The sequence below is a fragment of the Trachymyrmex cornetzi genome, unplaced genomic scaffold, assembly GCF_001594075.2.
Source record: "Trachymyrmex cornetzi isolate Tcor2-1 unplaced genomic scaffold, Tcor1.1 scaffold1103, whole genome shotgun sequence".
NCBI classification, from domain to species: domain Eukaryota; kingdom Metazoa; phylum Arthropoda; class Insecta; order Hymenoptera; family Formicidae; genus Trachymyrmex; species Trachymyrmex cornetzi.
In genome coordinates, this window is record NW_017295658.1 from 5,412 (window position 1) to 17,359 (window position 11,948).

At 30.2% G+C, this 11,948-nt stretch overlaps 1 protein-coding gene across 1 annotated transcript; it reads right to left on the minus strand.

The window, feature by feature from the left end:
- Positions 1-248: 248 nt before the first annotated feature.
- Positions 249-1,064, minus strand: LOC108763288 (putative uncharacterized protein FLJ37770). Its single transcript, XM_018510782.1, has one exon. The coding sequence runs from the start codon at positions 837-839 to the stop codon at positions 384-386; it is 456 nt and encodes a 151-aa protein (XP_018366284.1). The 5' UTR covers positions 840-1,064; the 3' UTR covers positions 249-383.
- Between the last annotated feature and the right edge of the window lie 10,884 nt (positions 1,065-11,948).

The following is an 11,948-nucleotide window of genomic DNA, read 5'->3' on the forward strand; positions in this document are numbered from 1 at the left end:
TGTAACTGTAACTTTGTTATAATTAACGAGTTACTTCCATTCCCTGATGAAATCATTTTCTTGTGCATTAAAAAGAGTAAAAGGTGTATTATATCCCTAGCATCTATTGATTCATATACGAGGTCTGTTCAAAAAGTATCGCGAATTTTGTGTTTTTTCAAAAATTATTTATTTATTCATGAATATCTATTTTGTCCCCTTCAAAGTAATCCCCATCAGATATTATACACTTGTGCCAATGTTTTTTCCAATCCTCGAAGCACTTCAAAAAATCATTTTTTGTGATCTTGTTCAGCTCCTCCTTCGATGCCGTCTTTATCTCCTCAATCGTAGCGTAGCGTCGTCCTTTCATGGGCCTCTTCAGATTCGGGAACAAGAAAAAGTCACAGGGGGCCAAATCTGGGGAATACGGTGGCTGCGGCAGAGTCCAACAGCTCCTTAGCAATGTTAATGCGATGCTGTTTTTGGTCGAAATTGAGCAATTTTGGCACGAATTTCGCGGCGACCCGTCTCATGCCCAAATCATTGGTAAAAATCGAATGGCACGAGCCAATCGATATGTTTAGGTCCTCAGCAACTTCTCTGACGGTGATTCGACGATTGGCCAATACTATTTTCTTCACTTCATCAATGTTTTCGTCTGTTGTTGACGTGCTCGGGCGTCCGGCACGCTCTTCGTCGTTCACATCTTCTCGGCCCTCTGAGAACATTTTGTACCACCGATAAACGTTGCTTCGGTCCAAGGTAGCTTCACCATATGCCACAGCCAACATTCGGAATGCGTCCGCGCATTTAATTTTGTTTTTCACACAAAATTTGATACAGATTCTTTGATCCATTTTTTGGAATAGGCAGAAATCGAAGACGAACCAAAACACGTGCAAGCAAAGCAGCTGTCAAAAATTAACTGAACATTCAAAATGGCCGAACTTGTCGGCATAAGTGAGAGACATGAGTACCAACATAACGCCACAAAAAAATCGAAAATCGAATATACGTAACCCGCGGAAATTCAAAATTCGCGATACTTTTTGAACAGACCTCGTACGTTTTATATACGTTTTCTATACGTATCTAATGTTCAACAAACATTTAAAGAAGCTTCTATCAACATGTGATCCTGAGGACAGTGCGACAAAAAATCACTTTTTTATTTTCTTTCCGAAATGTGACAGTATATTTCCTGAAGATTTTTTCGCACTGAACACGATGCTATTGCCAGAATTAGCCCAGCACATTAGGATTTTGAGTAAATTGGAATGAAATAGGCAAAAATAATGTTTTTGGTCAAAATTAACAAAATTTTGCAACAAAAAGGAAACTGATTTTTAAATAAAATGAGCGGCACGTGAAAATATAATTCAATAGTTTTCAAACGAACTTCGGTTCATGATAGTACGACTATTTTTTATCAAGTAATAGCTGTTTGAATTTTAGATTTTTTGTAACATTCCATGTTTACAATGTTATCCACACACACAATATTTAGTCCATATTTCTGTCAATTGATTAGAAATGCAGCATCGTCGAATAGTATGCGCCATCGCCAACAGAGGAATGCATTCAGTTAAATTTCTCGATTAAAAAAAATAATGTAGAATAGAATAAAAGACACCAAAGAGAACAGAAGCATTAAAAGATTTTTCAGGTGTTTTAATAAAATAATTTTTTGAAGTGAACCTCAAGGGCTCTAAGATGAAACATAATAAGAGAAAACATAATACTTTTTTGAAATATTTACCGAGTAAATGAAATCTCCTAATACTTTATAATGTTATCACGCTTATTACACTTAACCAGGATTTCGATCACATTTCGTTTACGTTCAGATAGCTCGACAACACTTGTTCAATTAAAATTAGGGATGCACCGAATCGTAAAATTACTGAATACCGAATATCGGATATCCGGTATCCGATCGAATATCCGAGAAGGTAACTTCTTCAAGTCGGATATTCGACATTTTCCGGATATCCGGAATTCTGAGACAGTGTCTTTTAAAAAAGAAAAAAGCCTATAGAGAAAAAGATCGTAACTTTGTACCAATGTATGAGATATTATAACATCATGTGAATATGCATACTTATTTCTAGAAAAATTAATGATATCAAATTTCAACTGGATATATTCCCGCATATTAATGATATCTAGCTATCCGGTCGGATAGTAAACAAGTGCCAGATAGTACCAGATACCGGATATTTTCCGGATATCCGGTGCACCTCTAGTTAAAATACCGACAGATTACTTGCAACTTATGGGAGTAAGACTCTAGGCGAAAACTGTTTCCATAGTATTGCCGTGTGATTTCTAACAACAAATACGATCGATTTACAAGAGGGCAATTGTTGCTCATAAAAGTTTGTAACGTCCTTCAAAAATCTTTAGGAAATGTAATATCTCACTTCTGACAGATTTTTCTTGTAGCATTGCGTTATAGATTCTGTACCTGTATTAAAACTATCATGAAGGTCAAAGCTGTATCGAACATCTGAAAAAAATATATTATACTTTCATTATACTTAATGAAAATATTTGTGTTAAATTATTTATAAGAATTAAAGAAGATTTTTATACACATAAAATTACCATGAAAGATAAACAAATGCATTTAATTTAAAAGTGATTCTAATATAATGTTGTCGTTTATTATAGATATTTATGTAATTTGCAGGATTGAATGTAGAAGTGTTTGTTCTGTTATATATATATATTCTTTTATTACATATGATTATAATTTTATTTATAATAATATAGGACGTACCTGGTAAATGAAATTATATCCATAGCAGTAATATCCCACACAAAATTTTACCTTCCTGAATTTGATTTGCAATATAAATTGTAAAATCTATTTGAAATTAAATAATTAAATAAAATAATTGAAATGTTTTTGTTAGATATATAACACTATCTTTCATGAAAGTTCGGATACACGCTTAAGCTCTAAACGACTATGTAAAAAATTAAGGCACTGTTATAAAACATCAAATGTATAACATTGTTAGATATCAAAGGAGCAATCCTATCCCTTAAGTTAAATAACATTTTGTTATTTTTAATAAACAATTTAACTTCAATATGTGTAAAATCCATCCAATTTCCAGTTTCAGAGTAAATAATGTTAGCATTAATATTTAATTTTTAAATTTAATATATTCTCTTGAGTTAAACCATTTAACTCCATTATTTTAGTTCTAGTTGAGTAAACGGCATATTGAAAAAAATCAATGGCGATGTATAAAAATGATTGAAAGTAATTCAAATTGTATATACAATTCAGCATTTTGAATTTGATTTTTGAATCTAATAGTAGATATATTCTTTTATATACATGTTTTAGACTATTTGTACGTATAACACTAATTGCAAAAGTTTCATAAAATGTTTTCAATTTTATGTGCTAAAATGGATAGTGTTTATTTTGTAAGACACTGATAGTATAATCGATAAATTACAAATATTCGCTTTTGCATATAAAATAAAAAATGATTCATAAAACTTCCTAGCCCATCCTACCTATGGCGTTAGCATGTGTGAATAAGTATCCTAATGTTCTAACGTGCATAAATAGATAATACAATTGCTCTGTTTTAATTATAATAAACGAAAACGGATGCTTGACAAATCAAATAACAAAAACGAATAATACAATTGCTATTTTATAATGTCCCAATTTTTACATAATCATTCGATGAAATTTATGCACATGCCCGAACTTCTAATTCTGAGCGCTGGTAAAATTACGCATATAATAATTAAAATTCTACATAAAATCTTATCATTATTTACCAGGTTATGTAACTCTTCATCGAGATTATAATTGGACAATTTGTGAAGAATTGCTACTGTCTCGTTTATCTAAAATTGTTTTTATGCAATATAAAAATTTTTTTAATAAAAAACGGAAAATTTTGTACTCAAAAGATTGCGTCATTTGGAAGAAGGCTTCGATATTTGTAATTTTAATGTTGCGAAATTGTTGCTTGTGCTTTTAATTCTAGTTATAAATAATTATAGTTACAAATAATTATTAATGTTTTAATTTTACTGTACCTTATTGTAAATAGATTGACATATGTAGTTTGCTGTAAGAAATAAGATGGTGAACGAAAACGATTTGAAAAAATGAACTAATTCCATTATAATAGTTTCAGGTATCCAGAATTCATATTTTCTTGATAAAATAATACGTATATTGTTATAAATGGTTATAATTGCTACGAAACTCCATAACATTTGAAGTAACATTGGTATTTTGAATATTTTGTTTAGTTTGTGAGATATAAGGCATAGTTGTAGGTGAACGTGCCTATAAAGAAATCGTAACTGTTTTAATTAATAAAACCATAGTGATACATAGGAGAAGTACTAACATTAAACAAAATAAATTATTATTATCGTAGAATTAGAATTACAGTACAATATAATTGTAATTTGCGATTGGTACAAAATGTGTAATTATTTTACATACAGTTGAAATTAATTAAGGCTCCTGAGTACTCAGCCAAGAACTCCGCGTTGACGATAGTGACACAGAATCAAACGACGGTCTGACGAAACCGGTAGCTACATTTAAGCACAAAGACAAAGAGCATGGACTGCTCGATCGTATCTAACAAGAGGAGGACCAGATGACTCACCCTAGGATTTCGACCCCAATTTTTTTAGTTATTCTGGAAGTGAAAAAAAAGATACGTGTCTCGATGTTTGATTGAATAAGCCTTAGTTTCGGAGTAATAAATTTATGAAAATTGGCCATATCTGAAGCGCGCCGTGGCGAGCCATATGAGCCTTCCGGGTAGTAATACTTCCAAACAGTGCGATTGGCTCCGTGAGTCAGGTGCTTGCTTCATAATTCGTAAGATCCAAGTTCGCTCAAGAAAGTGGACGATAATTTTTTTGTTAATGGGTGTTTTTATTTATTTTTATTTATTTTGATGATACTGATATAGTATGCAAATTTTTGAAATAGAAAATTTAATTTAATATCACGTTATAAACATTAATTTAAATTTAATTTTAAGGGAATTTTAATTCAAGTAATAATATTTGAAATAATAAATAAGTAATAATGATAAATAATAATAATATATAAGTTATTTGTAAAAGGTAACATATAAAGGCAAATTGTTAAAATAAAAAGGAAATTCTTTAAATTGATCAAATTGTTTGAATTTAAATTTTTTAATTGGAAATAATATTAACAGTATTTTAAATTTTTCTAGTTTATAAAATAATTAATCATAGGGGAAAAAGAATAAACAAACATCGGAATGTGAATATGAATATTATTATTATAAAATTCAATTATTTATTGCGAATTTATTACAAAATTCAATTATTTTGATGCGGAATAATCACTTGGATGATAAAAACATCATAAAAACATTTAAAACATATTTTTTAAGGTTATTTCTAGGATTGTTTTTAAAGCAGTGAATTATTTTTAAACTATTGAATTGTCACAGAGCATGAAAAAGGTAACCGCAATGCATGCTTGCATCGCAGTATTTCGCGACATTGACAGATTTCCTAACCTCAATAATCGTCAACTTTAACGCTTAATATCTCAGCTCACAAGGCAGAGCGACACTTTTTTTGCCAGATTCTTTCATTTCATGCAAAAACGCGTCGAATAAGCCTAATTTTATTGATTTTTGAGATGTGGTAGCTAAACTGAATAATTACCGCAAAAAATTATAAGGTTATGATTGTCGAATATTTTGTAATTATACAGTTTATCTAAAAAATCAATAAAATTAGGCTAGTTCAACGCGTTTTTGAATAAAACGAAAGAATCTAGCAGAATCTAAAGAATCTTGATCTTGCTCCATTTTGTTGTATGCGGTATCCCTGGTAGCAAGCTGACGTCAAAATGACGTCATTTGACGTCACAAAGACGTCATTTGACGTCAAAATGACGTAGCTTGCTACCTGGGTATGGTTAGGGCTTAAAACATATATAAATGGAAGGGGGATAGGGCGCTGAATGTGAAGCCACATCTGTGCGAGAGAAAAAGGTAGTAAGGGATAAATATTCGCAATGCGCATGCGCAGCACCGTCATCTGTATGAATTGTGCAGTTGTTCAGTGCTTTTACACATTCGTACATTACACAGTGTGTAAAACGTGACGCTGCGCATGCGCATTGGGAACATTTATCCCTTACTACCTTTCTCTATATTGGGCCAATATTGGAAAACCAATATTGGCTTAATATTGGAAAATAAATATTGGCCCAATATTGGAAAACCAATATTGGCCCAATATTGGTTTTCCAATATGTAACATAGGTACTTCACATAACACTAAACCTTTTGTCGGATTCCAATTTGGTTTGTCCAGTGCTCGAACTGCCGCAATTCACTGAGTTCTCCTGTCATTTTTAAGGAACATTGATGTCTTGATCCCTTGTGTTAATCTTGCATGACAAATAGCACTAAGCACATCGTTCCATGGTGAGACTGGTGAGAGTCCGATTTCGCGTTCGCGTCTCTCTGTACTACTGCACCACACAGCTCACACTGATTCACAGATTCACTACCCCATCGAAAGGAGCCTACAAATGGCGGCGTCCAATCAGAGACGACCGCCCCCTCATGTCCCGACTCACATTATAGGGACTCTAATCCTAGGATATCGTATGCGACATCTAGGGTCCTCCTTTCAAGAATAGTTTAAAAATGGACCTTATTTAGGTCCGGTTGCATCAACGTTACTTGAATTTTAAGCGAGGCTTAAAACTCTTTTTATCCCTGTCTCTTTTCGGTTTTAAAATCAAAGTAACGTTGGTGCAACCGAGCCTTAGCGATGGGGCTTAGTCCGGATCCTCATACGAGCAACAGCGCTTTGACACCGAACGCTGATTGGTGAAAAACGGCTGATGGGGGAAATTTTACCCCCACAACCGACATTTCACCAATCAGTGCTCTGTGTCAAAGCGCCAGTGTCTGTATGAGGTTCCGGGCTTATTCGGCTCAGGAACCTTAATGCCATTTAAAAAAGGTTATTATCATATCTCCGTCTGGAAAAAAATAACGTGACCAATATGTGTCCTCGAATTGTTGCACTCTAGAACACTCTTTTTCAAATTTTTCAAAATTTTTGGTATATTTAATATTACAATGTGAAAGTTAAAATGATGCACACTGTTCACCTACATACATACATACATATAATACATGCGCGCGCACGTGTGTAATATTTTTAAAAAAATTACATTATAATCCATATACATTGCTTGCAATCCTCAGTTTCTGTTATCCGTTGACACACTGAATTGGATCTGTTTTGTCTTCTATAGCCTGCATTATTTTCGAAAAATTTGGAATAGAACACGTGTAAACGATCATTGACTTGATGAAATCTAAAGCTTATGTATCTGAATTGTATGAAAGAGATTTAGTTATGTTTGTCATTAAAATTGTGATATATACATAATATACGTATATATTATCATTACGTTAATAAATAATCAAAGTTAGACTAGATTAGGAATTCGTTATTGGTTTTTTATGTTTTATTACATTTTATATTAACTATATATGTGTATAATAGAATGAAATTTTATCATTTTTCCATTTAGCTTATTTGGTATATATTCTTTACAATTTCAATGCTAATACTGATAAAATTTTATATAAAATTTTAGTACTTAATAGTTTAAAAAATCTTTAAATGTTTCACACAGACAATTTTAATACACACTATCAATAAAAAATAGCTAACAAAATAAATGTTCACATATATACTAACCCAAAGAAAGTTCCCCAAATTAGAGCACTTGAGACATATACAAATTGCGTAAAAAATTTTTCAACAAATAAATATATTATTCTTGTTATATGGATATTATATCGCAAAGAATAGTAAGCCGCGGGTGTCATGGAATCAAGAAACATATATACAAAACATCCGATTGTTATTCGAATTGTCCATTTACGCAAACGTTGGTATTTCTTTGGCAAACCGACTGCTTCCAATGTGTCATCCATTAAGGACAGTTCGTGCAAGCACATTTTCAATTCCTTTAAAAAATCACATTGATTAATCATGCTTCATAAAAGGTTATTATATCTGAATAAAAATTGTTATTGCCATGTGTACAGAAAATGTGATGGTAGATAAAACAGTTATAAGAAAGATTAGTATTTGAAACACATGATTAAAGATATTATGATAAAAGCTAATTTGGAAGAGTAATATAAATACAAATATTAATTTCACTAAACAGATTTTGATTACACTAAATAAGAACATGAACATAAAAATTGATTTATCCAAAAACTTTTTATAAAGAACTCCGCACAAATCTTACGAAAAATGTGTTTCGAACAAATTGCTTTAAATTTTAATATTTAATTTATAACTCACGTCAACCTGATCAAAATAATCTTCACGATAACAAACCTTTAAATGTCTTACTTTTTGTTCTAGGACCTACAAAAAATTTTACATTTTATATGAATAAGTACTCAATATCGAAATAAATCTTTTTTCTACATTTGTATATGTATCAATTGGGTAAGTTAATGTTTTATTCAAACTAAATTAAGTTAAAGTTAATGGCTTATAAAATCAATAATATAAAGTTAAAAATTTAAGGAATAAGAAATTAACTTAATAAAAGTTAAGTTAAGATTGATTTAATTTTAATTAAGTTAAAAAAAAGGTAATTATTCAGTATAAGGAACTATTCTCCAATGACCTTGACCTTGAAATATATTGTCAAGGTCATGCCCCCGAGGGACTTTGAACAAATTTTAGCCGTCGCTCGTTGTTGGTTAAAAAGTTGTTACCAAAAAAAGTTTATCAAAAGAATGTGGTTTTAAAGCAAAGAATTTATTTGTAAAACAGACATTCCTAGAAAAAGAACCAAATATATCATCAGGCATATTAATTGACCGAACTAATTTTTGCAGAGAGGTGATTCATGTAATTTAATAACTTTTCAGGAAAGGGACCCAAATGTTCCCGTCCGATTTTAATGAGCTTTTGGTATGTTATTCTCCAGACAAAAATAAGCGACGCATATTTTGGTGCCCATACGTTTAAGGGGTGAAACATCCTTAGAAAAAATCGGTTTTTCTCTTTCGAAGCGAATATCTCTGAAACTGTAAGAGATAGAAAAAAATTTTTTAGAATGAAAATTGAATAAATTTAAGAGTACTTTAGAACTATAACAAAACCAATTTGTTTTAAAATTACATTAGTTTACAAAAATTTTTTTTTCATTTACTTTGGACCGGAATACAAATATAGATTATTAATCTAAAAGGTAAATTTAATTTTATATTCACATATCGGTTACTTGTATATAATAACAGTTACACCATAAGGCCAGGGTTGGGTAGTGCCAAGTTAAAAAGCTAAAAGTTAAGTTAAAAAGTTGAAAAGTTAAATAATTTTAACTTAACTTAGTTACATTTTAGACTCTTAACTTATTAATTTTATTTAGTTACATTTTATCGATAACTATTGACTTTTTATTTAAATTTTTTGAAGTTAAGTCTCAGACTCAAAAATATATTTTATTTAGAACATACGATATATTTTACTTAAAAGTTTTGTCTGTATATATTATTTACATTATATATTGATTTCAATCTAGCAAGATCCGTATATTTTAATGTATCTAGTTTTTGATAAATTGAAATCTATATATATATAACAGTATATATAAACAAAAAGTTTAAATAAAATATAGAGTATATTCTAAATGAAGTATATGTTTGTCATTTCCGTTATTTGTAAGACTCTGAAATCATAAAATAGAAAGGAATTTAACTTTTAATTTTTCAATTACTTTTTTTTATTAACTTAACTTTTAATTCATTTAATGATACATTAACTAGTATCTTAACTAAGTTAAATTTTCAAGGTTGTTAACTGTAACTTAAAAGAAAAAATTAACTTAACCAACCCTGCATAAGGCGTCAAAATCTTGCGAGAGAGAAGGGTATATGTTTGCATTATTTCTCTCTCTTTTATACCTTTATTTAATTTCTTTAACTTCTGAAACGACTGCTCATGCATGTTTACGATTACATCCTAGATATTTGATAAAAAATATACGTAAAAATTTAAAAAATGGGCGGATGTACATACTGTTCTACAACAATTCTTCATCTAAGGCTCATTTCATATTTACGTTGCTGAAATATGACGTTTATGATATCTAAAATTAGTGTGATTTAAATATAAGCGGGAATTGACAAAACCTAGCGAGTCAATAAAAACTGACTACCGTATGGTGTGACTCTTATTATAGATATCTCATCGTAAAAGATCATTGAACACTTTCTAAATTGATTCTCTAATGTTTGACCTTATAGAAAAAAATATTAGCATTAGAGAGATAGAAAAATTTTTAATTTAAAAAAGTTAATAAATTAAAGTTTTAAAGTAACTAAATTAAATTAAAAATTAATGCATTTAAAATTAAATAAGTTAAGTTAAAAATTATTAACTTTTTAACTTTTTTTATTAACTTTTTTTTTAACTTTTAACGTTTTAACTAGTTACTATCCAACCCTGATCAATGGTGTGTTTATGATTTTAGTTTTGCGCTATTACTTAGAATTATACAGAATGAACGACGTGAACACGACGGGCGTTTCATTCCTTTGACCTTTGAAATGCGTGATTTATATGAATTCCCTTGCTTCTCACATAATAGGGTGCTTGATTTTTGTGAGTCATCTTGCCTCTTTGGAGATCCTAACACGCTTCTTGGAATTAGAAAATAAAATAGAACTATTTGGATGTTTTATGCGGTAATAATATTTTATAAGATATATTACAAAATATAATACTTTCTCGTGATATTATATCTGATAGTTTTTTCCGTGACATATATGTGTACAGTATATATTTATGATGAATATTACGCAATATTTATAACTAATATTAATAAAAAAGGTTTATTTTGACTATTTTTCCGTATAAGATGTGATGATCTTCCGAAGGTCCTGGAGTAAAATCTAATTTAGATGTTTGTGCTTATAAGGACTTTTAGTAAGCTTGACATGAGTTAAAAGATATTAAAATTTTAAGCAATTTGACCGAAACCCATTTTCTTTATGATTTGTGTGGAGTTCCTTGTATTTGCTCATAATTGTGAGATGAAGACGCCTATAATGCTCTCAATGGAAAAGTAATAAAAAAAAGTGTTAAGAAATTTTAATGAATTAACATTAGGGACTATGAGTACTTATAAAACATTTACCTTAAAATACAGGAAGCTAACAAGTATAGATATAATCGTGGTGATTAACATTAAGAATCTTATCCACATGATTATAGAGAGTTTTAATAAAAATACATAGAGTGGATAATAAACGAAGTACGAAGGAAAGCCCAATATGATCAAGACATACAAGTAAGAGAGGTATGGCCTAGGATGTCCAAAAGGATATTCGAACAAACCGAAACCGCAGAACGAACCAAAGATCATTGATGGTACCAGTACAGCCTGTAGTGTCTCCGTCATAATTTCCAGGTCGTTGGCAATTAGTTTGAACTAATTCTTGCTGCGCGAGACACGAACGTGTATTAATACTTTTTATAAGAATATCAAAAACAGTTTTTGCAAATCCTCTAAAAAAATTTTGTGAGAATTACGGCGTAAGGTGCTTATATTTGAGGATGAAGTATGTACACATCAACTAACAAGTACTGAATGACAGAATAAACACACAGATGATCTAAATTAGCTTGTTTATTCCTCGATAAATTTTTTTTGTTCGTGTGTATTATTACAGATTATAAACGATGATAAACGTAATTATCCACGCAATATTATGTCCTTATACTACACTGAAAAAAAATATAGTCAATTTTATTAAATATTTAGTTGAATACATGCCAACTAAATATTTATTAATTATAAAGATACATTTATTTGATACAAAAAATGTTAATTTGATTTAACAATTATTTTTTTT

Excerpts from the sequence above, each read along its gene's own strand:
- LOC108763288 (XM_018510782.1), bottom strand. The coding sequence starts at position 839 with ATGGATCAAAGAATCTGTATCAAATTTTGTGTGAAAAACAAAATTAAA.